Source organism: Puma concolor, chromosome E3 (genome assembly GCF_028749965.1).
Source record: "Puma concolor isolate L17-30 chromosome E3, mPumCon1.1.hap2, whole genome shotgun sequence".
Classification (NCBI taxonomy): domain Eukaryota; kingdom Metazoa; phylum Chordata; class Mammalia; order Carnivora; family Felidae; genus Puma; species Puma concolor.
In genome coordinates, this window is record NC_141682.1 from 38,483,730 (window position 1) to 38,511,369 (window position 27,640).

The 27,640-nt window shown below is 52.0% G+C and overlaps 1 protein-coding gene across 3 annotated transcripts in view; it reads right to left on the minus strand.

Moving 5' to 3' along the window:
- Positions 1-8,325: 8,325 nt before the first annotated feature.
- Positions 8,326-27,640, minus strand: part of SEC14L5 (SEC14 like lipid binding 5) — a 42,608-nt gene continuing 23,293 nt past the window's right edge. For 2 of the 3 annotated variants that reach the window (XM_086691408.1, XM_086691409.1), the window contains 10 exons: positions 25,386-25,498; positions 23,164-23,353; positions 20,260-20,348; positions 20,098-20,168; positions 18,459-18,630; positions 13,996-14,130; positions 12,788-12,922; positions 12,199-12,426; positions 11,104-11,282; positions 8,326-8,563 (listed from right to left, as the gene is read on the minus strand). In XM_086691408.1, the coding sequence (XP_086547534.1) occupies positions 8,455-8,563; positions 11,104-11,282; positions 12,199-12,426; positions 12,788-12,922; positions 13,996-14,130; positions 18,459-18,630; positions 20,098-20,168; positions 20,260-20,348; positions 23,164-23,353; positions 25,386-25,498 (1,421 nt within the window). In that variant the 3' untranslated portion in view covers positions 8,326-8,454. The remainder of the gene's footprint in view (positions 8,564-11,103; positions 11,283-12,198; positions 12,427-12,787; positions 12,923-13,995; positions 14,131-18,458; positions 18,631-20,097; positions 20,169-20,259; positions 20,349-23,163; positions 23,354-25,385; positions 25,499-27,640) is intronic. The other variant, XM_086691410.1, reaches the window with a different exon arrangement.

The following is a 27,640-nucleotide window of genomic DNA, read 5'->3' on the forward strand; positions in this document are numbered from 1 at the left end:
TGCTCTTGGACTTCCAGCCTCCAGAGCTGTGAGAAATAGATGTCTGTTGTGTTCAAGCCGCACAGTGTATGGTATTCGTTATAGCAACTTGAGCAGACTGAGACATGGTATAACTTAGTAGTTACTTCGTGCTGCATCACCAGTCCAAAACTTGGCAGCTTAAAACAACAACCAGTTATTGTTTCTTGTGGAAGAATAATTATTTTTCATGATTCTAGGGCCAGCTAGGGGATTCTGTTGATCAGTGGTTTCAGCTGGGCTCATTGGTTTGTCTGCAGTCAGCTAATGGGCCTACTGGGGGCTGGTCTGGGGTGGCCACAGCTGATGACATAGTGCCCCCCAGTGCCTCATCCTCCAGGAAGCTGGCTCAGCCTTGGGATCCAGGTGGGGACTGGGATCCTGGAAGAGGATCCTGCAAGGCGTTTTGAAGCTTCAGCTCGGAACTGGTGTGACCTCACTTTCACCACATTCTGTCAGTCCCCAGATTCAAGGTGAAAGGAGACAGACTCCACCCCTTAGAGGAGATACCAAGGGACATGAGTCCAGGAGGCTAATCGAGCCCATCCTGCAGTCCATCTACTGTACTGCTGGTTTAGTTTCACTTTAGAAAGGAAGAATTTGGTTCAGAGAAGTGAAGTGTCACAGGCCAGTTCCCAGACTCCCAAGTTCCTGCAGGGATGTGTCTGTGGGTCTGTGTGTGTTTCTGTCTCTCCCCCAAAGATGGAGGGATGGACGAGTTGAGAGCCGCTGTGCCAGCCTGTGTATACTCCTTCCAAGATGCTACATTTGGGTTCTATGGTGGGAGCCACAGACCAAGTTGTTGGTATTCTTGGGCATAGCTGAACCCACACCTAGTGAACCATCACCCAAAGGCCATGGTACCCCTGACCAGGCTGCTGTAATTTCTCCCTCTTAGCTCAGCCCCTCTTCTGGGTTTGTGACCCAGGTTGGAAGGAAGGGAGGGGTGGCATTCACAGCATGTGCAGGAATTCGAGGGTAGCTGCTTATCCAGGGAAGCAGGCAAATTGAAGGAAGCTTCAAGTTTTAACTCCTCCTTCCAGAAATGTAAACAACCAACTTGACATGTTCCTCCAGGGCCCGTGTGTTTCAACTCCACCTGGAAGTCTCATTGTGTGTTTTACCTTCTTTCAGTGCACAGCTGGCCCCTGGGCCACTTGGATGTTTGGCTCCCAGTGTTCGAGGGTAGGAAGTAGTGACAAGATGGAGGACTTCCCAGACACCTTTGCATCACAGTGGCATATTCCTAAGACCATTCCCAAGCGTGGATGCAGGTCAGAGGGTAGTCCCCAGGAATGTTCTAGGATTGCAGATCCTGTCCTAGACCCACTGAATCAAAATCTTGGGGGCAGAGGGTCTGGGAATCTATTGGGAGCACCTCCAGGGGTTCTGAGGCAACAGGCTGTAGAAACCCTAGTCCGGAAAGCTCTGGCCTCTTCAGAGGGCATCTCCATCTGTCCTTGGCTTTGCTGGCAGCTGAGTTGGGAAGGTACAGTACTGTGCATGGGCTTGGTGGATTTCAGGCCAGAGGGAGCTGAAGAGGGTCCGTCATGGTGAGCCAGAGGGGTCCCTGGCTCAGTGACTAGGATACATTCACCCTCCCTGTTTGTAGGGGTATCTATCATGCCTGCCCAACATCTAGGCCTGTCCTTTTAGTAAATGCCCTGTCTTGGGCTGGATCCCTCCCAGCAACAGAACCTGAGACAAAGATGTGAGGGGAAGTAGTCTATTTGGGAGGTGACCCCAAGAAGCCCTGATGGGGGACAGGGAAGTGAGGTGGGGAAGGAAAGGCAGTCAGTGCATTAATGAGCAGCCCCCCCACTGTGGACAGCCAGGCTTGATTCCCAGAGACTCGGGGAGCATGCAGAGGGCATCTTGGAGTTGGGCTTCCTGTGGGGTGTTTGTCAGCCGACACTCATCTTGGGTCCGGGGCTCCTTCTGGGGGGTAACTCCCTGGCACTTCCAGCCTGCCCGACACAGGGGCTGAGTATGCTTCAACCAGAGGTAGCCATCAGAAACTTGCAGCTTCTTGCATCCAGATGCCTCCCAGTGGTAATGAGAATGCCCTGGGAAGGTGGGCAGGACACAGAGAGCCACGGCTGTGAGCCTCCCTCTCATTGCCTGTAGGGTACTACCTCTCCCCCATTCTCTATCCTTGTGGTTTGGCAAGTACCATCCCCTCCCTTCAAGTCCCAGATGGCATCAGTGGGTCAGAGATAGACATCTATCCCAGTCAACTCATGACAGCCCACCCTGGAACTAATGCCAGAATTTGGGGAAAGACACTTCTGCTGGGATTGCCCACCTGCCATGGTGTGGGCCACATGGAGAAAGAGAGTGAAGCCAACACGGACAAGAACTGAATCGAGTCGAGAGAGAGGACATCATTTAAGCCCCTGGATCCAGCTATACCTGATGCCAGTATCATTTTGGGGCCAATTACATGGACCAGTAAGGCACTGTTGTGTTTTTTGTTTTTGTTTTTTGTTTTGTTTTGCTTGAGGCAATTTGTGTTAGATTTGGGGGGTCTCTGGCAACCCAAAGAGTCTGACACCCATAATGTACTGTTCCAGGAAAGGCACATTTTGGACTCTGGCATTTGCAGAGCTTAGATGGGACATGGACCAGAGGCAGAAAAATGTTTGAGGTTCTGATGCCTTCCTCTGGCAGTGAGTCGGGACATGTGTTGACACAAATATACAAGAGCTCTAGTCATCTAGCCTTGGGATTGCTGGTTGGGGATTAACATGGACTAGTTATGGCAGTGCAAGGATCTCCTCCCCATATGCCTCCATGGTAGTGATGGAAGGCCCCTGGGCACAGAATGTGGACCAGATATCTTGGTGGCCTGACTTGGAACCCCCAGAGTCCTGTGTGCTGGGCAAGTTGCCATGGTGACATGTGGCTGCTGGGATGCTCTGTATAAAACTTTAGCATCGGGAAAGACTCCAGAAAAAGGTTCTAATCCTGGGTTCAGTGGGTAGGCTTTCAAGGGCTCTTAGGAGCCCTGAAATGGAAACCATTCAAGTGTGCCCACAGCTTTCATTGTATTTGCAAATGGGATTTGTGTCCCAGAAAACTTTGGGCTCCGGGGAATTCTTAAGTCAGAGGTTTCAAGTTATGCTTTTTGGTTACCCACGTTCCTCAGGAATGCCTTGGGGGTGAGCACTGAGTGGAGGAGGGGAAAATGGGCTGGGGAGATGTTTAAAAGCCGCAGGCACCTCTGGTGTCCCGGAGAGTAACCTGGTGCTTTTCCTCCAGCTCTTTCCAGGCCCTGCCCCAACTCCAACTCTGGTGCCCTGAGACCTGCCTCTATGGAGACCCCAGAGGTCTGCTTTGGACCTGGCCCCTGGCCTCAGAGGAAGAATGGGTCCCAGAGGCAGCTTCTGAGCCACAAGGAAGCCCTGGTGTGTTTTGCCCTCTCTGGGTGTCACCCAAACCCAGGGGGCTTCCTGGGAGGTGATTCAGCCCAGGACAGACGTCAGCAGTGATTCAGGGCTCAGATCTGATCCCAGTTGGCTTGCCCCAGGGACCTCTGTCTTTCTCAACACCCAATGCATGCAGGAGTCAGCTGGCTGGTCCTCTGAGAGCTCTCGCCCATGGAAAGAGAAATCATGGAAAAGTCCCAGAGAATGAATGTGTTCACTGTACCAAAGCAGGCAAAGGCTGCTTCCTCTCCCTCAACTGGATGTGTTGGCAGGGCTGGGTAACTGAAGCCGGTGTAGACAGGTGGGCCCTGTTCAGTCACACAAAAGAGCCACACCTCCTCTGCTCTCCCGAGTGAGTCTTTGGTCTCCTGCTCCAAAACAAGAGAGCCTTTTCAGAATCCCATGATGTATGTGGCAGCCAGCACCCCAGCTCTGTGTCTCAAGGAAGCTCACAGGAAAGACAGGTGGTGCCTTGGTCAGGGCCCCAAACCCATGCCCAACCTCAGGACTGTGGATGTCTTTGGAAGTAACGCTAGTACTTGGGTCAAACCCCAGAGAACAGGGCAGAGTGGCCCAGAAAGATGGACAGCAGGGCCCTCAAATTCACCTGGACAGCTGGCAGGTAGAATCCAGCAACCCATCCTAGAGATTGCAAGTTGGCAGTGCTGAGTGGGCCCAGGGATCTGCATTTCATACCACTGATGAACTGCACATTTATCTGTTTATGCATCCTATGCATATGCATTTGTTTGGATAGTGTCCCCCCAGCATTAATGTCCATGCAGAACCTTAGAAGGTGACTTTCTTTGACAGTAGTCTTTGCGAGTATAATCAGTTAAGGATCTCAAGGTGAAATCATACTGGATTTAGAGTGAACCCTAAATCCAGTGACTGGTGTCCTTATAAGAAAGGAGACACAGGGAAGAAGCCATGTGAAGACAGAGGCAGGGATGGGAACAATACAGCCACAAGCCATTGGGTTCTGGGAGCCCCCAGAAGCTCAAAGAGACAGGAAGTATTCTCCCTTAGTGTCAGGAGGGAACACCTGTCAACATCTTGATCTCAGACTTCTGGCCTCCAGAGCTGTGAGGGAATTAATTTCTGCTGTTTTAAGCTACCAAGTTTGTGGCAATTTCTTACAGCAGCCTTAGAAAACTACTGTATATCTGTGCTTTATATATAAAAATGTGATATTATGTGTGCACCCTCCCCCACTGCCAAGAACCGACTTGCAACACTTTGAAGGTGATTATCGCCCGTGTTGAAAATGCTTTTGTGTCTTATAAACAACAGCGGAGTAATTCTTGAACAAGCCCAGGGAGACCTCTAGGGTTTCAGGAAGTAGACAACTGAGGTATACCCAAATCTAAAACGTTTAATGCTTTTGGTTAGAGCAAATGATCAGGCGAACAAGGAACATCAGGTTTTACTGACTAAAATAGAGTGTGTAGAACAGAATTAAAAATATTCTCATCAAACAATTCGTTTTACAGGAGAAGCAATTCCAGAGTGCAGGGTAGGGGGGAGAAATGTCTCAGAATCCCCTTCTTTGAGCCTGTAGAGAGAACGTTTCTCCAGCTAGTTGGGGGAAATAGCACTCCAAATGATGCTCTTCCATTTTAGTGGATTTGCCCAGAAAACGCAAGCAGTTTCTAAATGGGAAATGAGGGAAATAATATCCTGACACCCGCTTTCCTCCGGATGCACATGGTGCTGAGCCTTCTGTCCCGTGAAAAACAGTGACAGGCGGGCATCCTCAGGAAGGAGTCTGGAGTGTTTGGACGAGAAGCCTTAAATCATCAGGATAACCTCTGACACTTACCGTGTGCTTTCTGTGTGCTGGGCACTGGGTTGTGGACTCCACAGCTGGTATTTTTTGTTCCACTACAGCCCAGTGAATGAGGTAGGCATGCCCCCATTTTACAGATGAGGAAACTGAGGCACAGGGGAGTTAAGTCACCTGCTGGAGGTTACACAGCTACTGAAAAGAAGGCTGGGGCTTGAACCTCACCATGTCTAAATTTTAAGATCCAGGCTTCTAAACACAGTGCATGGGCAGGGTCCTATTGCTAGTGGGTTGTTTCTGTCCTGCTCACCACAGGTTAATGAACAAGATAAAGAAGCCAAGCCAAGGAGCTTCTAGCCCTGGGGTCTAGGGAAATACAGAAGTCAGGAATTCAGCAGCCCTTCCTTAGACTTTTAATTTCAAGCCTCCCAAAGGTAGGAGAAACCTGTTGGTTAATAATGCTCCAGCATGGACCCCAGAGACCTCCAGCAAGTGAGGGGCACTGCAGAAGATGCCACCATGGCCGTCTGCTGCTTCTTTGGCCCAGCTCCCCTTGTCCTGGGGTGACCTGTATCCCACTGCTGCTTCTGGAGGAAATGTCAATCACAGGACCCCTAGCCCCGTGGCTGGTACATCCGTAGGAGCAAGCACTCGACTGGAACAGGGCCAGCCAGAGCCTTCTGTGGGATGAGATGGAAAGAGAATGTCTCTCTCAGCCTTAGAGATTGTGAGCCCTGTGGTTGTAGGCTCGGGCTTCTGGCAGCCACCTTTCCCACCAGGTGGAAGAGAGGATGAGGCCAGTGTGAGAAGAGATACAGAGCCAGGCGGCCTGGGTGAGGTTGAGAGGATGAACGCGTGGGCCTGGGGACACTGGGCTCCTGGATCCAGCAATACCTTCAGCAAGCACATCCTCAGCCATCCCAGTTACAGGACCCAGGGAAAATTCCCTTTGTTGCTTAAGAAGTTTGAGCTGCAGCTTTCCCAAGGGAGAAAGAAGGAGCTCTCAAGGGGAGAAATGAGAGGGTCTGAGTCCCATCCCTTTTGTCAAGGCTGGACTGCTCACAGCAGATCCAGGTAACAGCTGTCAAGCCACATATAACCCCAAGTCAAGGAAAGTCTTCTCCATCCTCTCTGGTGCCATTCCTAGACAATTCATGTGTGGGGAATGCCAGGGAAGCCTACTCAAAAATGCTTCTAGGGCACACCTGGGTTTTAGAGGCAAGCTAGAAATTCATCTCAAGACAGGTGAAGATATCACAGATGCTCAGTGATAAATGTCTGGTGACATGGGAGCTATGAGAATGTCTCCAATCTCCCCCTACCTCTCTCCCTCATGTGCACACACACCTGGATGCAGGATGCAGTTTTGGGTGTTGTTCCTATACCTGAGGAGCAAACAGAAGTGGATGAGCCTCCCTCCCTGCAGGGAGAAGGATGTCTCTAGAAAGTGACTCCTTCCCTCTGCTCCAGGTTTGGGGTTGAGGTTGGTATGCAAGGAAGTCCTTGCTCTTTGCCCTGTCACGCTGAGACTGCATGGAGGCATGGACCCCATGGTTGTAAACCCACCCCTTAGGCAAGGCCCAGTGACTGCAGGTGTTGGCCAGAGATGACCCCCCCCCCCAGCTATAAGCAAGGCTATGAGAGAAGAGTAACACTGAGTCATTCAGCCCCACATTGGCCCCCCCAGGAGCCCTATCAGTGAGGTCCCTCCTAGGCTGATGTGAGTGAGTGATGTGGACTAGGTTGATAGACAGGTGAGGACTGGGGTGGCCCCCATCCAGGAGACACAGTTGTCTTGCCTTTACATGGCAACAGTGGCCCCATTTTGCCAATAGTCCCAAATGCCTGAGGGAAACTAGACATCCTGATCTCTTTGTGAAATGCTCTAATTTTTCAATCTCTCTATAGGCAAAAACAAAAGCCAGATCAGACTGCAGTCGGCCAGTTGGTAACCTGTGACTTGTTACCTTTTTGGGAGCCCAGGAAAGGAAAGGAGAAGTGTCCTCAAGCCCCAAGCATACCCAAAACTCTCCCATGCAGAACTCAGGGAACGTCTATCAGTAGCAGGTTCCAGGGGTCGGGTTTGCCATAGGGCAGACACAACAAAGTCACAGCCTCCTCCTCCCCGTAAGGGGAGTTCTGATGCCATGTTGAGGTCCTGGATCCAGCCTTAACTGAAGCAAGAGATCCTGGACTGGCCAATTACATGTGCTCATGACTGGTTACCCTTTTGTGTGGGTCTCTGTGACTCACAACCAAAAAACTCATAATTAAACTGCTCTGAAGAAAGAAAAGAACCTCCAGAGGAGTTTAAACACAGCTAGAGCCACTTCATCACTGCCTGGGTGTCTCCACCCTCCTCAAGTCAATGGTGGTCAGGTTTCCTTCCTAGCCAAGCTCTGGGAAAATGGATTTCAGATCCAGGGTGGGCTGCTCCCCACAGACAGTGGAGCCTGTAACTCATATAACTGTTCACCATGCATGTCTGGGACACAGGGCATCACTAGGGAATCAGATGTGAACGCCAATCATTTCTGCCTACCCAGCATTCTTTCCCTCTTCTTCCTGTCGGGTACCCCAGTATTCCTAGAGGCAACCTCCTTATGATTTTCAAACCAGGTGGTTGGCTTCGGGAACAGGCATGTGGTCCAGGTAGGCCAATCACTGAAACCCCATCCCTGTATGCTGATTGGTCCAGATCGTAGACAGAAACCTACTGGCCAGTCTGTGTTCTTTGTTCCCCTGGCAACTGTGATTGGTTCAAGGACTAGTGTGGGACCCAGACGGACTGATTAGACTCAGTTCTGGGAGGTTGGATCGAACTTTGGGGGAGAGAGGTTCTCTTCCACAGCTGAGCTGGGAGGAGACAGGGAGCCTAATGGTGATGGGGCCCTCTGCGTGGGGAAGGCACCTGAGAAGGAGGCTGCCCCAGGGAAAGAGCCAGAGGTGGAGAGGGGGTGCTGAGCCTGATGACATCCCTGAGCTCCCAGACCAGGCAGGCCCAAAGGTGGCCCAACCATTCCTTGGCTTTTCCTCACATGAAGCCCAAAGGAGATGGTTCTGTCTTGCATCCTGAAGAGTGCGTGAGCTGGATCATTGCCATCGGCTCCAGATGCCCCCACTTAGTGTCCAGACCCAGGGCTGAAGCCCACGTGGTCCCAGACCTCACAGACACTTGAAACGTGGGAGGCGAGCAGGCTGCCCCACAGGGCTCAGTCCCAGCTATCTGGAGACCAAGGGGCTGCTGTGGGATTGGCCAGAAGAGGAGGAAGTGGTGGCACTGAGCTGGGAGAAGCCGCTGGTGCAGGATTCCAGGCTGGACATGGAGCCCCTGGGGAGGAAGGGCATTGTGTGCACATTACCTTCGGGGGTGACACGGCCCTGGGGCCCACGCACAGCAGTGGAAAAGCTGGTGATGCTGCAAATGAGGCCCCAGGGTTCTTTCTACCAGGCTGGTAACCACCCCAGGCGCACAGGGCAAGTGTAGAGCAAAACCAAGTGGAGTTATGGTGAGAAACGAGGCTCCACCCGTTTTCCAGCCCCACCCCCAACCAACCCCCACGCACAGAGCCCAGCCTGCTACACACCATTCAGGGGCTTCCCTGACCTGGGGATCTAGCATGGCCTGGGCAGTTTCTGACCCTATCTCTAGCCTCACCTCACCCCGCCCCACCCCTGCAGCCTCCTTTCAGCATCTCTGACACTTGCCTCCCCTGTCTGGGAACCTGTGAAGGTCTCCACCTGCTGCCAGAAGCACTTTCTCTGCCCCCTGCTTCCTCTAGTTAACTTCTACTCCAGACTTCAGAGCAGCGCTCTCCAGGAGAACCTTGTGCGATGACAGTTGTGTCCTACAGCTGTGCTGTCCACTGCAGCAGCCATCAGCCTCATGGGGCTACTGGGCACTCAGAATGTGGCTCGTGCAGCTGAGGAACTGATTTTTTTATTTTTGTTGAACTGTAATAGCTACGTTTAAATTGCTACCTGTGGCTGGTAGTTACCTGGTTGGCCAGTGAAGCCTTAGGATCTGGCTATTCCAAGTGTGGTGTGGGGACCAGCACCACCAGCCCCTCCTGGAGCCTGTTAGAGCTGCAGACTCTCTGCGCCCGAGAGCTGCAGAATCTGCATTGTGACAACCCCCCCCCCCCCAGAAGATGTATGTGCATGCCACCTAGGTCTCAACTCCAGTGTCTTTTCCCAGGTACCTCCCCCACATCCCATGCCCACCCTGTGCCAGGCCCCTTGTCCAGGCTCTGTGCCAGGCCTGTGCCAGGCTCTGACAACACCCTGTGTTGAGGCTTCTGACACCTCCTAGCTATCTGACCTTGGGCAAGGACCCCAGGCTGGAATGCCTTCATGGCATCCACTGCTGCTCCTGTTATGCACAGGTGTGATCATGTGGTCTCCTGCTCCACAATGGCAGGCCCTATCTGTCTGGTCCCTTGGGGCCCAGCCCAATGCCTGCCTACTGAGGACACCCAGGAAATAGCCCTTGAACTGGTTTTCTTGCGAGGCTGTTGAAGGGCAGGGCAGCAAGGCTACCCCATGCTGACCAGACAGGCTGGCAAGCAGCATCTGCTCTGCCCCCCTCTAGGCCTCTACCTGCCCTCCTGGAGGCCAGCAGCCTCCAATGCTTGTGTCTGCATGTCTCTCCCCTGCACTGGTGCCCAGCAGCCAAAGCAGGCCACTTCCCAAAGAGGAAACCACCAGCCCTCCCAGGCTGTGGGGCTCTCTTGAAGTAAAGACAGAGGCCCAGTATTTCTCACAGGGGGCTGTATGTACCCCTACAATACTTGGAGCTCCACCCAGGATATGGATACAGATGTGACACCCTCCCGGAGCCTCAATTTGACTCCATGGTAAAGAATATAAAGCATTATTTTTAGAAGGACACAAGCATAGATAGGTCATGAAGCAGGATGCAAAATCACATTCGTTTTTAAAAGATAAAATGTAAGGCCTTGAAGAAACTCTCCATGTCCTCACCCTGTTTCATTTTTGCTATCAAGGGCTTACTGTATGCCTCGGTGAAGGGCAGGCTTCCCCCAGCTATTTCATCTTCATGACAACCCCATGACCTAGGATTTCAGTAGTCCCCATGTAACAGATGGGAAGCCTGAGGCTCAGACAGCTTAAGTGAGTTGCCTGAGGTCACAGAGCAATCAGGAAGTGTTGGAGGCCTTAACCACTACACTTCCTGCCTCTCTGAAAGCACCACTTGGAGAGAGGTGTCTGTGCGACACTATTCTAGAATGTTCTAGAACATTCCAAATCCTTTTTTTATGGGTTTCTAGGAATACAGGGAGGTCCAAATAGGAGGGCCTTGGGCTCCCCTTCCCCCACCAATCAATCTGGTATGTTTGGCTTCTGTCCAGGATTTCATTTAAAAGGGAGATCCATGGGGCGCCTGGGTGGCTCAGTCGGTTGAGCATCCGACTTTGGCTCAGGTCATGATCTCATAGTCCATGAGTTCGAGCCCCACGTCGGGCTCTGTGCTGACAGCTCAGAGCCTGGAGCCTGCTTCGGATTCTGTGTCTCCCTTTCTCTGCCCCTCCCCTGCTCGTGCTCGGTCTCTTTCTGTCTCAAAAATAAATAAAAACATTAAAAAAATTTTTTTTAAAGGGAGATCCTGCAGCTGAGGCAGAGTTTGGACACAGTGTTCAATCTGGTTGCTCACACACGTGCTGAACCACTGGAGAATTTTAACAATACCAATGCTGGGGACCTGCCCCTGGATAAGCTCAAAGACAAGTGAGGGAGGTGAATCTAGTGCCCCCAGCCCAGAAGGAAGGGGCCTCAGGAGTGCTGTGGGCCTCGCCTAGAGGGGAGTCAGGACCCTTCCTGCCCAGGCTCTCCCTCCCCAGCCCCTCCTACCTGAAGTCCTCAGACGCCAGCACCTCGTAGTAGTAGAGGAGTTTGCACTTGGGGCCAGGGCTGTGCAGGGCCGTCAGGACATCCTCCACACCCGGGATGCTGCAGGCCACATTGCCAGGGGGGCTGTGCATTTGCCACTGGAGCAAGTAGGTGCCAGGCCACCGGGTCACATGGGAGCCCTGAAACACAGCAGCCGGGCCTGAGGCTCTGGTCCTCCTGGGGACAGGAGCCCCTTACTAAATGGATCCACCAGCCAGTCTTCCTCTCAGAGCCTCCCGAAGTCATCCTTGGCCCCTCTGCTGTTACCCCCATATCCCTGGGGGCTGAGAGCCTCCCTCTAAATCTGGTGGGAGTGGAGGCCTGGAGAGGAGGGCTGTAGTTGCAGGGCAACAGGTGCGGTTTAATTAAATGCCTGGACTTTGTTGGGCTTTTGTTCTGCTGAGCGTGATTTGCAGATGAGGTCCAGGCAGGGATTCAGGCAGGGAGCTGGCAGGTTGGTTAGAGCTAGTTGAGGGCCTGGACGCTGAGAATGAGGGCTAGGGGTGTTGGTGTGTGAGGTGCAAGACAGTGTGCTGCTCAGGGAACCTTCAGAGAGATCTGCAGTGCTCATCAGAGCTTGTGTGTGCGGTACGGGTGAGAGAGCGAGCGAGGCCAGCGATGTGAGACTTACAAGCACTGGAGAGTGGAGAATGGAGGGGGCCTCGTGTTCATGTTCCACAACGCATCTGAGTTCCGTTCCCAGACTTAGTATGTCTCTGCTGCATAGCTTCTGAAGCTCACACGTCAGAAATCACTGGGAGAGGGTGAGGGATGCAGGGTCCAGGCCTCACACCCAGAGGGTCTGAGTTACCCCTCCCTGGCATGGGCCCTGGAAATCTGCATCTCTGACAAGAGTCCCAGGGATTCTGAGGCTGGGGTCCTGGGAGGTCCCCAGAGTCCTGGATCTGTCTGATTCTGTCTTTCTCCCCACCCATCCCACAGGGGCTCCAAGGCCAAAGTCCATATGCAGTTCATCTACTTGGGTGCTCCCAGAACCCTGGCACACAGTGGACACTCAATCCTGAGTGAAGAATGAATGAACAAAGGAATTCGAACCTGGATGCTCTCCCCTTCCCGGCAGACAAGGGGGGCTTCCACACGGCTGTAATCCACACCTAGGACCCAGCCCTTGTCCGTCAGCTGCCCGCCGGCCCTGGCCCCAGGCTCCTGGGGTCCAGGCTTGGGCACCTGCTTGCTGTGGTACAGGCTGAACACCACGTCCCCCCTCAGGATGTCAAAGTCCCAGGTGATGACTGACTCGCCCTCCAGAATCTCCACGGCAACCTGCATGGGGAGGGCACGGTCTGAGGGTCCGACCTGGGATCCCACCAGGAGTGGGGAGCCGGGATGGGGAGGTCAGCTGCAGTAGGTGCTGTGGGTGCCCACCTGGGTCTTCATCTGCCCATCTGCCATGCTCTGCACAGCCCAGTGCTCCCCTGGGGTCAGGGGACTTGGCTGCACCGCCCCTTTGCTTGTATCCTTCCCCGTAGCCACCCTGTCCCACCTCTCCTTACAGGTTTCTCCTCAGAGCTCACCCTCAACAAATCGCTAGCACAAGAACTCTTGTCTCAGGGTCTGCTTCGGGGGACCCTGACCTAAGACCCCACCCCAACCCGGTGGGCCCTCCCGGGCCAGGTCCCAGCACCTCATGGGGGGCCCCTCGGAGAACGCTGGCCGACTGGTAAGTCTCTCTCCACTGCCGCAGCTGGTCTGTGTGCTCTTGCTCCTCTTCTGTCAGATAGAGGGACTTGGGGACCAGCCCTCCTTCGGGGACATTACACTGGGGGATAAAGACAAAAGTAGCAGGTCAGGACCCAGCCGGCCTGGCTGACCCACAGAAGGGTACTTTGTGACCCCTGAAACTGCACTGACAACAGCAACCCCAAAGTGAGAACGGTACAGGGGCTCTCCCATGACCTCATCTCCAAAACCACAATGCAGTAGGAACTCTTACTATTTCCATTTCACAGAGGAGGAAAATGGAAGCCCAGAGAGGTCAAGCCACTTGCCTGAGATCACACAGCAGAAAGTGTCTGAGCCTGGGCACAAACCCATGTTTATCAGGGCCCCCAGGCTCAAGTCTCTTATTACCATGCAGGTTCTTACAGGCCCATTTGTTAAACATAAATCACATGTATGTACCTCAACAAGTGGAGAGATTCAAATTGGCAGAATTCCTAGGAAATGCCTTTTTTTACTCAGAAATCATGTATGCTTGGAGTTTAGTATTCTATTAGACAAGGAAGAGGGGCCTGCCCTCATCCCATGGCCAGAGGAGATAAGACAGTTGTGACCCAGGGTCACCCCTGCCTGTGTCATCTCAGCCCCAAGGGGAGGCAGTAAAAGGGGTCTGTGGCTGCCTCTCCTTGAAGTAGTTGGCCCATCTAACCATTCCGTGAGGATGTGGGTTGGGAATAAATCCCTTTGGATACACAGGCTCCGGGGTTCAGGCCACTGGGATGTTTGAGTCACCTCTCTCAGCAGCAGAGGGCGCAAAGTCAGCAGGTAAACTCTGACTGCTGCCTAGCGACGAAGTGCATAGGGAATACCGGGGTAAACTTTTGACTGGCCTGGTCTCTGGTCTTCTATAAACTTCCATCTGGATCACTATGTTTGAAAAACCAAGCTAAGGCCCCTCCTTTGGACAGGACTCACTTCTCTTTGGGGAAGCGTCTAAAACAAGCCTTGCCCCCCAAAAGAGAAAGCATGGCTTCTCCAGGTACCAGCACCCACACACATGACAGAGTGCCCCACTCCAGCCTTCGTGGCCCTCTGCAGCCCTGCCCCAGCAATCCCTGGCTCCCCCACCCCCACCCCCAGGCCACAGCCCAGGGCCTGCAGCCACATACTCACCACACACTCTCCCCCAAGGAAGTCGGGGATCACTTCTTTATCTAGGTAGTCCACGAGGCCTCCGGGGCCCTGGTAATTGCTGCCACTGTAGATGAGGAACTTCTGCCTGGTGTTTTCATTGATGAAGGGGCTGATCTGAAGTGGGGGAGATGAGACAAGATGGAAAGGTATTTTTGTTTTTTTGTTTGTTATTGAGATGTAATTCACGTGGCAAGGAACTAACCATTTTCTTTTCCTTTCTTTTCTTTTCTTTTCTTTTTTCTTTTCTTTTCAAGTTTTATTTAACTAATCCCTACACCCAGCGTGGATGGGGCTCGAACTCACAACCCCAAGATCAAACGTCGCATGCTCTTCCAACCAAGAATTAACCCTTTTAAAGTGAACAATTCAGTGGCTTTATTTCACTCACTATGTTGTAGAACTACCACTTTCCTGTAATTCCAAGACTCTTCTTCACCCCAAAAGGAAACCCCATTCCTTTTACACATTAATACACATTAGCAGTCACGCCCCAGTCCCCTCCCCCCAGCTCCTGGAACCACCAGTCAGCTTTCTGTCTGTATGGATTTGCTTGTCCAGACATTTCATAGAAATGGAATCCTCCAATATGTGGCCTTTTGTGCCTGGCTTCTCTCCCTCAGCATGATGTTTTTTCTAGGTTCATCCACCTTGTAGCAGAGATCATTACTCCATCCCTTTTTATGGCTGAATAATATTCTACTCTTTGGATGATCCTATTTTGTTTGCCCCAGATGGAAAATACTTTAACACCGAACTCGAAACTGCATGTCAATCCTTTTTTTTTTCTCATGGCAACCCCTACCCCCCCACCCACGATGCTGGTGTGGTGTCTGACTCAACACACAGTTGGGGAAGGAAGGAAGGACTTAGCATTGGCAAGGTACAAGCCAATTGAGCAAGGAATGCTACAGGAACTGGGAATCCCACCTGTGTGGTCACTCTCCTTCAGCCTCCACCCGGGGAAGCAGTCACCTGCCGTCCTCGGCAACCTGGCTCCGTGCCACTGGCTTCCATCTGGTGTGGCCACTGGGCAGAGGAGGGGGTACAGCAGCAGGAGGTGGGAACAAAGAGAGAGGCCAGGGTACTTCTTCCCCCACTCCCTGCTGCCTCACTGCCCCTGGGCCCCCCCACCCCCTGCCACATTCTGGCTCTCCTGAGGCTTGGTAACAACGCCATCCCCTCCCGTGGCACCACCAACCCCCCCCTCCCACCCCCGGGTGTCAGGGATCACTGCAGGGTCTAGTCCCTGGGGCCTCTCCATCCTGCCCATACCTCTGCAAGGAGTTCTTTTATGTTATGTCCCCATTAGGCCATTGGGGTGAATCCCACTTCTGGCCAGCACCCTGAATGACTGGCTCCCACCCCTACCCAATACACATCTTCTTAGAAGTCTCCCAACAGCAAGAATTTAATTTTCACAAAGTTCAGGATATTTCAAGATAAAAAGCTTCAGTGGCAGGTCCTGCCTGTCCCTCCTGCAGCTCCTGCTCTCCAGCCCAGCCCCAGCAAGGCCCTGACGTGGCCACAGTGGCCAAAGAACGTTCTGTCCCAGAAGTCTGCTCACATCGTCTCCTGCTGACAACCCTCCATGGCTCCCTACTGCCCCAGGATGAAGTCCCACCTTTGCCACAGCCTGGATTCAGCAGGCACTGGTCCCTGAGCACTTTCCCAGCTTCTGCCAGGGCCGCCGGCCTTTTTGCTCCTTTTTGTTCCAGCCACCCTGCACTGGTTTTTCAGTTTCTCAAAAGCATCACGTACAGTCCTGCCTCCAGGCCTTTGTGCTTACTGTGTGGGTTGCCTGACCCACCTGTCCTCCCCACCCTTCCCTGAAGGACTCCTGCTCCTTCCTTCGGTCTCAGCCACTTGTTACCTCCTCAGAGGGACCTTCCTCAGTTTCCCAGTCTAAATGGCCCACCTGCGTTACCCCCTGCCTGATTCAGCCTCTCCACGAACCCTGTAGGCCTCACGCCCTAGTCATATGGAACCATGAAGCATTTCCTTGTGTGACGTTATCTGCTTTATCTCTCCCTGCCCTGTCACAGTTGGGGAGAGATACAGTGGCTGGCTTGTTTACTCCAAATCCCCAGGGCCTGGAAAGGTGTCTGGCACACAGTAGGTGCTTAGTGAAACACTGAATCCACTTAACTCTCAAATCTCTATCCTGATTGAACCTCAACTTATAGCAGCTCTTTCCAGGCTTTCTTGGGCACTGAATCCTCGGGGCACTGGGTATGTTCAGGGTCTGCAGGACTAGGGGTGGGGGGCTGGCACTCTGCACTGGCCTGTGGACCAGTAGCAAAGCCCCCAGGCAGTGGCTTTCAACTGTCAGTGACAACCTGATAGTGGTTGTGAGATCAATTTAGCACGTGTGGCTAGCCAATTTTTTTAAATCTGAGAAAAAAAAAATTTAATAGAGAGTACGTGCAAGCAGCAGAAAGGGGTGGGTGGGGGGGGAGAGAGAATCTTAAGCAAGCACAACATTCATTGCAAAGCCTGATGTAGGGCTTGATCCCACAACCCTGGGATCATGACCTGAGCCAAAATCAAGAGTTAGACACTCAACCAACTGAGCCACCCAAGCACCTCCATGATTAGCTTATTTTTAATGGAATGGAATAAAAGAGCAAAAAGAGAGGAGCCTGGGTGGCTCAGTGGGTTAAGCATCAGACTTCAGGTCAGGTCATGATCTCACAGTCCGTGAGTTCGAGCCCCGCGTCGGGCTCTGTGCTGACAGCTCAGAGCCTGGAGCCTGCTTCAGAGTCTGTGTCTCCCTCTCTCTCTGCCCCTCCCCGCCGCATGCTCTGTCTGTCTCTCTCTCAAAAATAAAACATTAAAAAAGAGAGAGAGAGAGAAAAGAGAATATTGCACATAGTTAATGTAACCATCGCTTGCGGATCTGTTTCAGGTGTGTGTGTGTTTGCGTTGGGTTGTAAAATAACATGTATTTCTTACTGTGGGTCTTGGGCAAAAAGGTTTCAAATCCCTGCAGCACAGGATCCCAACACTCCTCAGAGTCAGCTCACAGGAGCCCCAGGAATGCTATACAATTCTGAGTGTGACCCAGCGTCCACAAAGCAGGACAAGAGATACATAAATCATGGTCTGTCCATATGGTGGAATAGTATTCGGCCATAAAAAGGAATGAAGTACTGATAGGCTACACCACGATGAACCTGAAATCATTATGCTCAGTGACAGAAATCAGATGCAAAATGCCTCGTATGATTCTGCTTCCGTGAAATATTTATAACAAGCCAATCCATAGAGACAGGAAGCAGACCGATGGCTGCCAGGAGCTCGGAAGCCGGGAGAGGAAGGAATGCTGACGGTACAGGGTTTCCCTTGGGGGTGCTGAGAATGTTCTGGAACTAGAAGGTGGGATGGTTGCACAGCTCTGGGAATATACTAAAAACCAGTGAATTCTACACTTGGAAAGAGTGAACCTGATGACTTACATCTCAGCAAAGCTATTATTTAGAAGATATGCCACCAGGAGGACCTGGGTGGCTCAGACGGTGGGGCGACTGACTTCGGCTTGGGTCATGATCTCACGGTTCATGGGTTCGAGCCCCGCGTCGGGCTCTGTGCTGACAGCACAGAGCCTGGAGCCTGCTTTGGATTCTGTCTCCCTCTCTCTTTGCCCCTCCCTGCCTCGTGCTCTGTCTCTCTCTGTCTCTGAGAAATAAATAAATGTTGAAGAAAAGAAGAAGAAGGAAGAAGAAGGAGGAGGAGGGAGGAGGAGAGAGGAGGAGGAGAGAGGAGGAGGGATGAGAGGAGGAGGAAGAAAAGGAGGAAGAAGGAGGGAGAAGGAAGGAGGAGAGGAGGAGGAGGAAGGAGGAGGAGGGAAGAGGGGGGAAGAGGGGGGAGGAGGGGGGAGGAAGAGGAGGAAGGAGGAGGAAGGAGGAGGAAGAAAAGGAGGAGGGAGGAAGGAGGGAGGAGGAGGAGGAGGAAGAAGGAGGAGGGGGAGGAAGGAGGAGGAGGAGGGAGGAGAGGAGGAGAAAGGAGGAGGAAGGATGGGGGAGAAAAAAGGAGGAGGAGAAGGGGGAAGGAGGAAGGAGGGGGGAGGAGGGGGGAGGAAGGAGGAAGAAGAAGGAAGAAGGAGGAGGAGGAAGGAGAAGAAAGAAGGAGGAGGGAGGAGGAGGTGGGAGAAGAAGGAGGGGGGATGAGGAAGGAGGGGGGAGGAGAAAGGAGGAGGAAGGATGGGGGAGAAAGGAGGAGGGGGAGAAGGGGGGAGGGGGGATGAGGAAGGAGGGGGGAGGAGGGAGGAGGAGGAAGGAGGAAGTAGAAGGGAGGGGGGAGGAAGGAGGAGGGAGGAGGAGGGAGGAAGAAGAAGAAATGACACTGAACCAGCAGGCAGACACTGAACCAGCAGGCAGAGGGAACTCCCCCACCCCATCTCAGCCTGCACGGGGGAGGGGTCTGGCGCAGGCGCCTGCTCTCACCAGCGTCCAGAGCACCGGGAAGACGCGGGGGGCTCTCACGATGAGCAGCCGGCCCAGGGTCTCAGGGTAGTTGTCCTCAACCACCTCAATCATCCGCAGCAGGGCCTTCACCCCCGGCCGCCACAGATGCCGCATGTTGAGACCCTCCAGGTCCACCAGGCAGGTCCAGGAGCTGCAGCAGAGATGGCCCCCTCACTGCAGCTTGCTCTGCCACATCCCAGGGCCCCCGACAGCCTCGGTTGGGGGGGGGGGGGCTCGGGAGCTGGCAGACAGGACAGAGAGGCTCAGGAAGCCAGGGCTGGGAGTAGAGGGGCGGAGGCCGTAGGACACTCTCGTGGATCCTACCCCCCACCCCAACCCTAGGCTGGGGAGGCCATGTGGTGAGGAGGCTCAGTGCATGGCCTCTAAGGCTAGTCACCCAAATTCAAGTGTCACCTCCATCCCCCGAGAGCTGTGTGACACAGGCAGCTTCCTCATCAGGACAGTGGCAGTGACAGTAACATCTCGAGCAATTGTTAGGATTAAATGAGATAGTATATGTGAAGCTCTCTGCAAGGACAGGCCATAGAGTGCACTCCTTCAAAGCAAGTCATTGCTACCAATCGTTGAAAAGGCTCCGACTGCTAAATAGAGTGTAAGCACCAACAGCACTCACTCCAGAGCCAGACGGCCTGGATTCAAATCTCAGCACTGCCGCTTGCTGTGTGGCCTTGGCCAAGTTACTTAACTTCTCTGTGCCTCCATTTCCTCAGGACTAATTCATTAGGAAAATGAGTGTTCTACTGCAGCGGCTAATCCCTGGGAGCCCCTCCATCCTGCCTTTGATCCTTCCATCCACACCGCTGCAAGAAGTCCCTCCTGACACCCTGTCATCTGAGCCATCTCAGGTGAATTCCACTTTGGATCAGGATCCTGATTTATTGATCGATTTCCCAGCCCAGCCAATGTACATCCCCTTAGGAAAGGCTCCAAACAGCAAAGGAACTCGATTTTCACAAAGATCAGGCCATTTGGGGATAAAAAATGGCAGGTCCCACTGGCCCCTCCCTCCCAGACTGTAATAAGGAGGATGTGAGGCAGGTACTTCAACGAGCACTTGCTGCACAGCAAGTGTTACACACACACATTTGTGTTCTCTCTCAACAGACGCGGCTTTTGGTAATCCATGAAGACGCCTTCGGACTCATGATGTTATTCCCACATTACAGATGAGCAAGCTATAGTTCAGAAAGGTTTGTGCCACCCTAAGTACTCATGTGGGAAACTGAGGAGTCTGGGGAAGTCGGACGAGGGTTACCGGATTGCCATGACACCTGTTGAGTCTGCCTGCCTGGGAGGCAGGGTCAAGGTGCTACCTGGGGTGGCAGAGTTGGCCTGAAAAAGCAAGGCCCCAGGCGAAACATCCTTGAGACCGAGGCAGACAGTAACTTACCCACTTAGCAACAACCTGGGATGAGCTCAGCCACTCTGAGCCTCAGTTTCCCCCTCCATAAAGGACAGGGACAATAACAGGTCCTGCCTCACAGGATCACTGAACAAATTAAATGAGGACATTCCTGTAAAGTGCTGAGCCCATGCCCAGTGAAGCTTGGCTGTTTTTACTCTTTCAGGGGCATTTGCTCCTGGCGGGGGTTCTTACCTGATGGGACGGCCAAACTGCTTTGTGTTCCCTTCACATCTCTTCTGTCCTTCCTCGTTGACGGAAAGAACCTGGAAAGTAGAGAATGTGCTGGCAAACATTCACTTGGCTGCTCCCCCCACAGGCAGCCCTGGGGTCCGGGGAGAGAGGACCCCTACTCACATGCTTCAGCAGTGCCTCCTCCCCCACGGCCTTCATCAAGCCTTTGGTGTCCATGTGGCCCAGGCGCAGGATATAGAGGGGGCGGCCATCTTTGCAGGGGAGGCCCCATAAAGAGAAGGGACATTATTTCAGGAGTGCGGGTGAGAGGGCAGGCCCAAACTTCTCTTCGGAGAAGGCGGCGCCAGGCTGTGGCTCAGCCTGCCCCTCCTGTCCGTTTATTTGCGAATGCTCTACCCACTCCCAAGAGGGACTAATGCCAGTTATGGTGATAGAAGCAATGTGTTCAAGAGTCAAGGACACAGACTGACATCACAGGGGAAACTGGGTGAGGGGCATGTGGGAACTCTGTATGGCCTTAGCAACATCTCTGAAAACCTGTCCTAACATTACACGTTTATCTTGAAGCTTTTTATTTTAATTCTTTTTAATGTTTATTTATTTATTTATTTTGAGAGAGAGGGACAGAGACGTGCTCACGTGCAAGTTGGGGAGGGGCAGGGAGACAGACAGGGTGAGAGAGAATCCCAAGCAGGCTCCACACTGTCGGCGCAGAGCTCAACGCTGGGCTCGATCCCATGAACCGTGAGATCATGACCTGAGCTGAAATTAAGAGTCAGATGCTTAGGGTGCCTAGGTGGCTCAGTTGGTTAAGTAACCGACTCTTGGTTTCAGCTCAGGCCATGATCTCACAGTTCACGGGATTGAGCCCCGCATCAGGCTTTGCGCTGACAGTGCAAAGCCTGCTTGGAATTCTCTCTTTCCCTCTCTCTCTGCCCCTTCTTCACTTAGGCTCTCTCACTCTCAAAATAAATAAATGAACATTAAAAAAAAAAAAAAAAGAATCAGACACTGGATGAACTGAGCCACCCAGGCACCCCTAAAGCTTTTTAAAAAAGAAAATATGAACCATGTTATGAAGGAGTATGGAGAGAGTGGATGACGTTGGTTCTTAGCTTTCTATCAGGCAAAGCAAATAGGAAAAATAAGGAATTACATACTAATACAATGGATTCTTGTTATTCATGGTAGTGATGTTTTCCAAAGTCACCTTGAACACTGAATCAGGAAGTACTAAAGCATCGTTTCCAGGAAAAATATGGGGTAAGGTCCCTGCGAGCCTCTAGACACAACATTTTTGTCAACTGATCAATACATAACCTTGTTCTCTGTGTGTTTCTATTTAAGGACACCTTATTGAGTATATATTGTTGATTCATTAACATTGAACTCAATGCCAGCAGCATCACACTAAGCCTGAAGGAAGCTTATCTAACATTTTCTCCATGAGTCACAGCCTTCTTGTGCTTTGAAACACTAGCCAGCACTCCTGCATTATGCCTGGGGGCCATTTTAAGCACCAGAATCACCCTCAAAATGCAAAAAAAAAAAATGTAGCACTAAGTAGACTTTAAAAAGGACTCTTGTTAACAGTGTAAGAACTGAAAAAAAGATGGACATCTCATTCAACCTCAGCAGGGGACACACAGGTCAGATGACTCTGACTTTTCACCACTCCAAAAGTGTTCATAATTGACCGCAAAAGCACCCTGAGTATTGACTTGGGGGTTACAAATACATTGTGGTGAGGAGGCAAATTCACAAATATGGAATCCATGAATAATGAGAATTGACTATATATTAAAGTGTTCCAACTGGTCCTTTAGGAGAATCAACCTCTCACCCTAATCAATATATACAAATTTTTACATCAAGGGCAGTTTAATAAAAAACTGAGAGGGGCGCCTGGGTGGCTCAGTTGATTGAGCATCCGACTTCAGCTCAGTTTGTGATCTCATGGTTCGTGAGTTCGAGCCCCGCGTCAGGCTCTGTGCTGATAGCTCAGGGCCTGGAGCCTGCTTCAGATTCTGTGTCTCCCTCTCTCTCTGCTCCTCCCCTGCTCACACTCTGTCTCTCTCTCAAAAATAAATAAAGATTAAAAAAAAAAAAAAACTACAGAGAAGACCTATCTTTAAAAAAAAAAAAAACTGAGAGAGAACTTATTTGTAGCGGGTTGAATAGTGTCCTCCAAAAATTCACGTCCACCCAGAACCTCTGTATGTGATCTTACTTGGAAATAGTCTGCAGATCAAATTGTTTAGGACCTCGAGATGAAATCCTACTGGATCAGTGTGGGTCCTAAATTCAGTGACCTGAGGTCTTTATAAGAAGAGAGGACACACAGGCACCCAGAAGGAATCCATGTGAAGACAGGCAGAGTGTGGGCATACAGCCACAAGCCAAGGAACGCCTGGGGCCACGAGGAGCTGGAGGAGGCAGAGAGAGATTCGCCGCAGGGAGCACAGCCCTGCCCACACCTTGATTTGGGGTTTCTACCTCCGGAACTGTGGGCAGATACATCTCTAAGGCACCCGGTTTTTGGTAATTTGCTATGGCATCCCCAGGGCGCTGATGCGTGCCCATGCAGCCATTATGTGTGGGGGTCCCCATGATCAGAAGTAAGGGTGGGGTGGGGCGCCTGGGTGGCGCAGTCGGTTAAGCGTCCGACTTCAGCCAGGTCACGATCTCGCGGTCGGTGAGTTCGAGCCCCGCGTCGGGCTCTGGGCTGATGGCTCAGAGCCTGGAGCCTGTTTCCGATTCTGTGTCTCCCTCTCTCTCTGCTCCTCCCCCGTTCATGCTCTGTCTCTCTCTGTCCCAAAAATAAATAAACGTTGAAAAAAAAAAAAAATTAAAAAAAAAAAAAAAAAAGAAGTAAGGGTGGGCTAACGCTGCCTCTGCATGGAGAAATGTTGCCTCGAGCCCACATGTCTCTTCCAGCCCTACTTTCCTCATGGCTGGGTGAATCCCAAGGGCATCTCCAGATGCCCAGAAGAGTCAAAAGGAAAAATAATAAGATCCCAATGTGAAAAGTGGCCCCCTACGCGTTCTGTAGGTAAAGGGACGCACCTATGTCCTGGTAGTGCCAGCCCCCCGCATAGAATTCCTCCAGGAGAGCAGGGGGTCGCCAGGTCTGAAGGAGGAAATCCACCTGGTGCTGCTTTCGCCAGCTCAGGGACAGGCGCAGCATCTCCCGGGCCTTGTCCAGGTGGAAGTCACGAGCCCGCAGGAACCGAAGGATGTGTTCATCTTTGGGAATCTGAGACAAGAAGGGTAAAGCCTGTAGAACGGTAGTCCCTCACCCAGTAGAGAAGACTGTGGAAAATGAGTTCTCCTGTCTTCTCTGCAAAATATTTAGCTGGGAAAAGGACCACACACTCCACCGCGAACGACACAGCCAAGGGGCGGGCTGTAGTGAAAATCTGTGAGTTTGGGCTGCCAGACATTTCTCCCTCTTCAGGCATCTCTTTGCTTCTGGGGAGCTACGTGTCCTCCCCACGCCCCAGCACCAGCGCCGGTTTTAGCTGATGTTGCCAGTCAGCATTCCACTCCCATGGCCTCAGCGGTGGCACAATCCAATCAGAGCATTTAGACAATTTAAATCAGAAGAACGGGACGTGAAGCCCTTTCTCTGTGGTGGTAAAGGTGAGCCTGCAGGTTATGGGGAGCCCCAGCTCCAAGCTCAACGAGGAAGTAAGTCTGGTGGGGATGAAGCAGAAGTAAACAGATACAAGAGCTCAGAGGCCCCGTCCGTATGGGAGTCCTGATTCCGGACATCCCTGAGACAGGCTGCATGGCCCCCTGGGCTGAATGATGTCCCTTCCAAATTCATGTCTACCCAGAACCTCAGAATGGGACCTTATATGGAAATGAGTCTATCCGGATATAATTAGATAAAGTGAGGTCATATTGGAGTAGGTGGGCCCTCCTGTGTTTGGACACAGACACAGGACACATGGAGGAAAGAAGGCCACATGATGGTGAAGGCAGACACTGGAATGACGTATCTACAAGCCAAGGACTGTGGCAGCCACCAGAAGCCAGGAAGGGGGAGGCATGATACAGACTGTCTCTCAGAGCCTCCAGAAGGCTGGAGAAAAGGCAGGCTCCAGAACCCTGACCACACCTTGATTTCAGGCTTCGGGCCTCCAGCACTGTGAGGATAAGTTTCTGTTGTTTGTAGCATTTTCTTTCAGCAGCCTTAAGAAATTAATACAGGGGCGCCTGGGTGGCTCAGTCGGTTAAGCGTCCGACTTCAGCTCAGGTCACGATCTCGCGGTCCGTGAGTTCGAGCCCCGCGTCAGGCTCTGGGCTGATGGCTCAGAGCCTGGAGCCTGCTTCCGATTCTGTGTCTCCCTCTCTCTCTGACCCTCCCCCGTTCATGCTCTGTCTCTCTCTGTCTCAAAAATAAATAAACGTTAAAAAAAAAAAAATTAATACATCCCTCTCAACAGTTTGTTATATGAGCCAATAAATAGCCCCCTCCTCTTTTTTTTTTTTTTTTTGCCTTGACTCAAGCTGTGTTCCTACCACATATAACCCAGAGTCTAATTCATAGGCCGAAGTGACAAGTCCCTGCCAGCTCTCCTTCCTTCCCTCGGGCAAATATTGACAGGCAAGAGAAATCCAGCCCCAGTAAAGGCTCCCCTGCCCTGAGTGCTCATCCGAGCCAGACATGACTCTAGGCATTTTATGTGGATCGTCCCTTGTAATTCAGTCTAGGTGATGTATGCTAGCATTATCCCCCTTTCACAGATCAGAAAATGGGCAGACAGGTTAAACCACAGCCCAACATGAAAGCAACTTCTTTGTCTGCACCCCACACACATGCAGCATGGGGAGGGGATAGGGAGGAAGGGCAAGCTCAAATTTCTCATTCAACAGAGCTGAAGGTCAAGTCCATGCTTGGGACCTACATGCATGGTGGACATTCCTGTTATGGGGCTTAGAGTCTGGAGCCATTTGGGGTTGTCACAACTGGGGAAGAAGAGCTCCCGGCATCTAGTGGTGGAGGCCAGGATACCGCGACACCCAACAGGGCACACCTCACCCCATAAAGAACTGTCGGGCCTCAAATGTCAACAGTGCAAAGGATGAGAAACCCTGTAATCAACGGTATGCACAACATGCATTACAGATACATGAGACGATACATGATAAAAAGAAGGCAAAATACAAGTTTTCAGTACTGCTGATTACATCAGCCTGTTTACCTGGCCCTTCCTCCCCCAGTGCCTGGGGTGAGTGGCTGTCATTGTACATGGTCTGATAGGCCCCAGCTCTGCACCCACCTTGCCTTTGTGGGTCTCCTGCAGCCAGTGTCGCAGCTGGATGAGGCAGCTCTCCTGCATTGGTGTGAGATGACCCAGGCAGCGCTCAATGTAGTCTGCATCTAGCTTGTCCCCTGCAGGAGAAGGTGGAGGCGTTCAGGACCAGAGGGCGATGCCACTCTCTTTACCACATGGTCTACCCTTTCTGGAACCCTCGCCGCATTGGCCGCCTCAGATCTGAAATGCAGTTCCAAGCCGTACGGTGGCCCTTTCACCCAAGAACAGCCACATGGGCTCCACATCTTCCGGTCTTGCTGGCTCTTTCCAAGGGGTTTCTGAAAACTTATGGTGGGGCCAGCTTGGATCTCACAGTGGCAAGTGATTTGTCTCCTCTGACTTCGGACATCAAGCTAATTCCCACCCCCTGGAGCTACCCAATCTCTGAAGATTATTAACAATACGCACTCATGTTTCTAGACATGCACCATCTCAGTGAGCTGTCTCGACGCCCCAGTGAGGCAGGCACACTACTGTCCCCACTTCACAGAAGACAAAACTGAGGCCAAGACAGGTTAAGTAGCGAGTGGATGCATGTGGTGCACCGAGCATACAAGAGATGGTCAGTAAATACAGTTCCTTTTGCCTTCCCACCTCCCAGCCCCTCTGTGGGCTCGAGGCCTTTTATAGACAGAGCCCTGACCCCAAAATACAGCCTGGGAGCTGCACGGATCATTCCAAACACTGTTCAGTCCTGTCCTGCACAATGGGGCTGTTTGGGGGTCAGCATGTGTGGGCATTTAGAAGCTGGGCTCAACCTGAGGTCCCACTGCCCACTCTTTAAAATTTGTTTTTCAACATTTATTTATTTTTGAGAGACAGAGACAGAGTGTGAGCAGGGGAGGGGCAGAGAGAGAGGTAGACAAAGAATCTGAAGCAGGCTCTAGGCTGCAGCTGTCAGCACAGAACCGGACACAGGGCTCGAATTCACGAACCATGAGATCATGACCTGAGTCGAGATCAGACGCTCAACCAACTGAGCCATCCAGGCACCCCACCCATTGCCCACTCTTAACTGTTGAGGTGGCAGATGCTGGCATGGTGAGGCACACCAGCATGTTAGCATCTCTGCAGTGGGTAGACGGTCCACAAAGAGCAGCCCCCATGAGTGTAGCCTGTTCTTTGTGTTCAGGTTGCACAATAAGAAAACAAATGGAATGTGTGTACCTCCAGCAGCAGGACCTAATGGTTCCCTCTAAAACAAAAAAAGTCCAGGGCTGGAGGTCAGCAGGCATCTGGGTAAACAGAAGCAGGAGGGATGCTGGTGGTGTATGGGGACAGGTGGCGTCCAGACCCCCCAAACAGAGTGGTCAGAAAGGGAGATGCTGGAGACCGTAAGGGGGAGTGGACAGGATGAGAGAGAGAACACAAGGGAGACAGGAGATACCAGCATCCTTCCGGCCTCTATGCGGCTGTGAAGGCCCTTTTCTCCTGAGCACAAAGGCTCAGTGATTCAGAGCAGGGTGGAAGGGGGGTGACTCTGCCTCTCGCCAGCCATCCTGAGCACAGTGCAGAGGGAGAAGGAAGGAAAAGCCTGGTGCAAAATTAGGGTAAAAGTCATGACCACCAGACAATGTGTGCAAGAAGAGGCAGAAGTTTTAATTTTTCTAATATTTAAAAAAATTTTTAACGTTTATTCACTTTTGAGAGACAGAGACAGAGCACAAGCAGGGGAGGGGCAGAGAGAGAGGGAGACACAGAATCCAAAGCAGGCTCCAGGCTCCGAGCTGTCGGCACAGAGCCCCACGTGGAGCTCAAACCCACGAACTGTGACATCATGATCTGAGCCTAAGTCAGTTGCTTAACGGACTGAGCCACCCAAGCGCCCCTAATTTTTTAAATATTTTAAGGGGCGCCTGGGTGGCGCAGTCGGTTAAGCGTCCGACTTCAGCCAGGTCACGATCTCGCGGTCCGTGAGTTCGAGCCCCGCGTCAGGCTCTGGGCTGATGGCTTAGAGCCTGGAGCCTGTTTCCGATTCTGTGTCTCCCTCTCTCTCTGCCCCTCCCCCGTTCATGCTCTGTCTCTCTCTGTCCCAAAAAAAATAAATAAAGGTTGAAAAAAAAATTAAAATAAATAAATAAATAAATAAATAATATTTTAAAAGTTCACATACAGCAGCAGCCAGCTAGCACAGAGTTGGTACAGAATAAATATTTGTGAATGAATGAATTTTGTTCTCCCTACACAATGCCCCAGATGTAATTTACTGGTTATGTGGC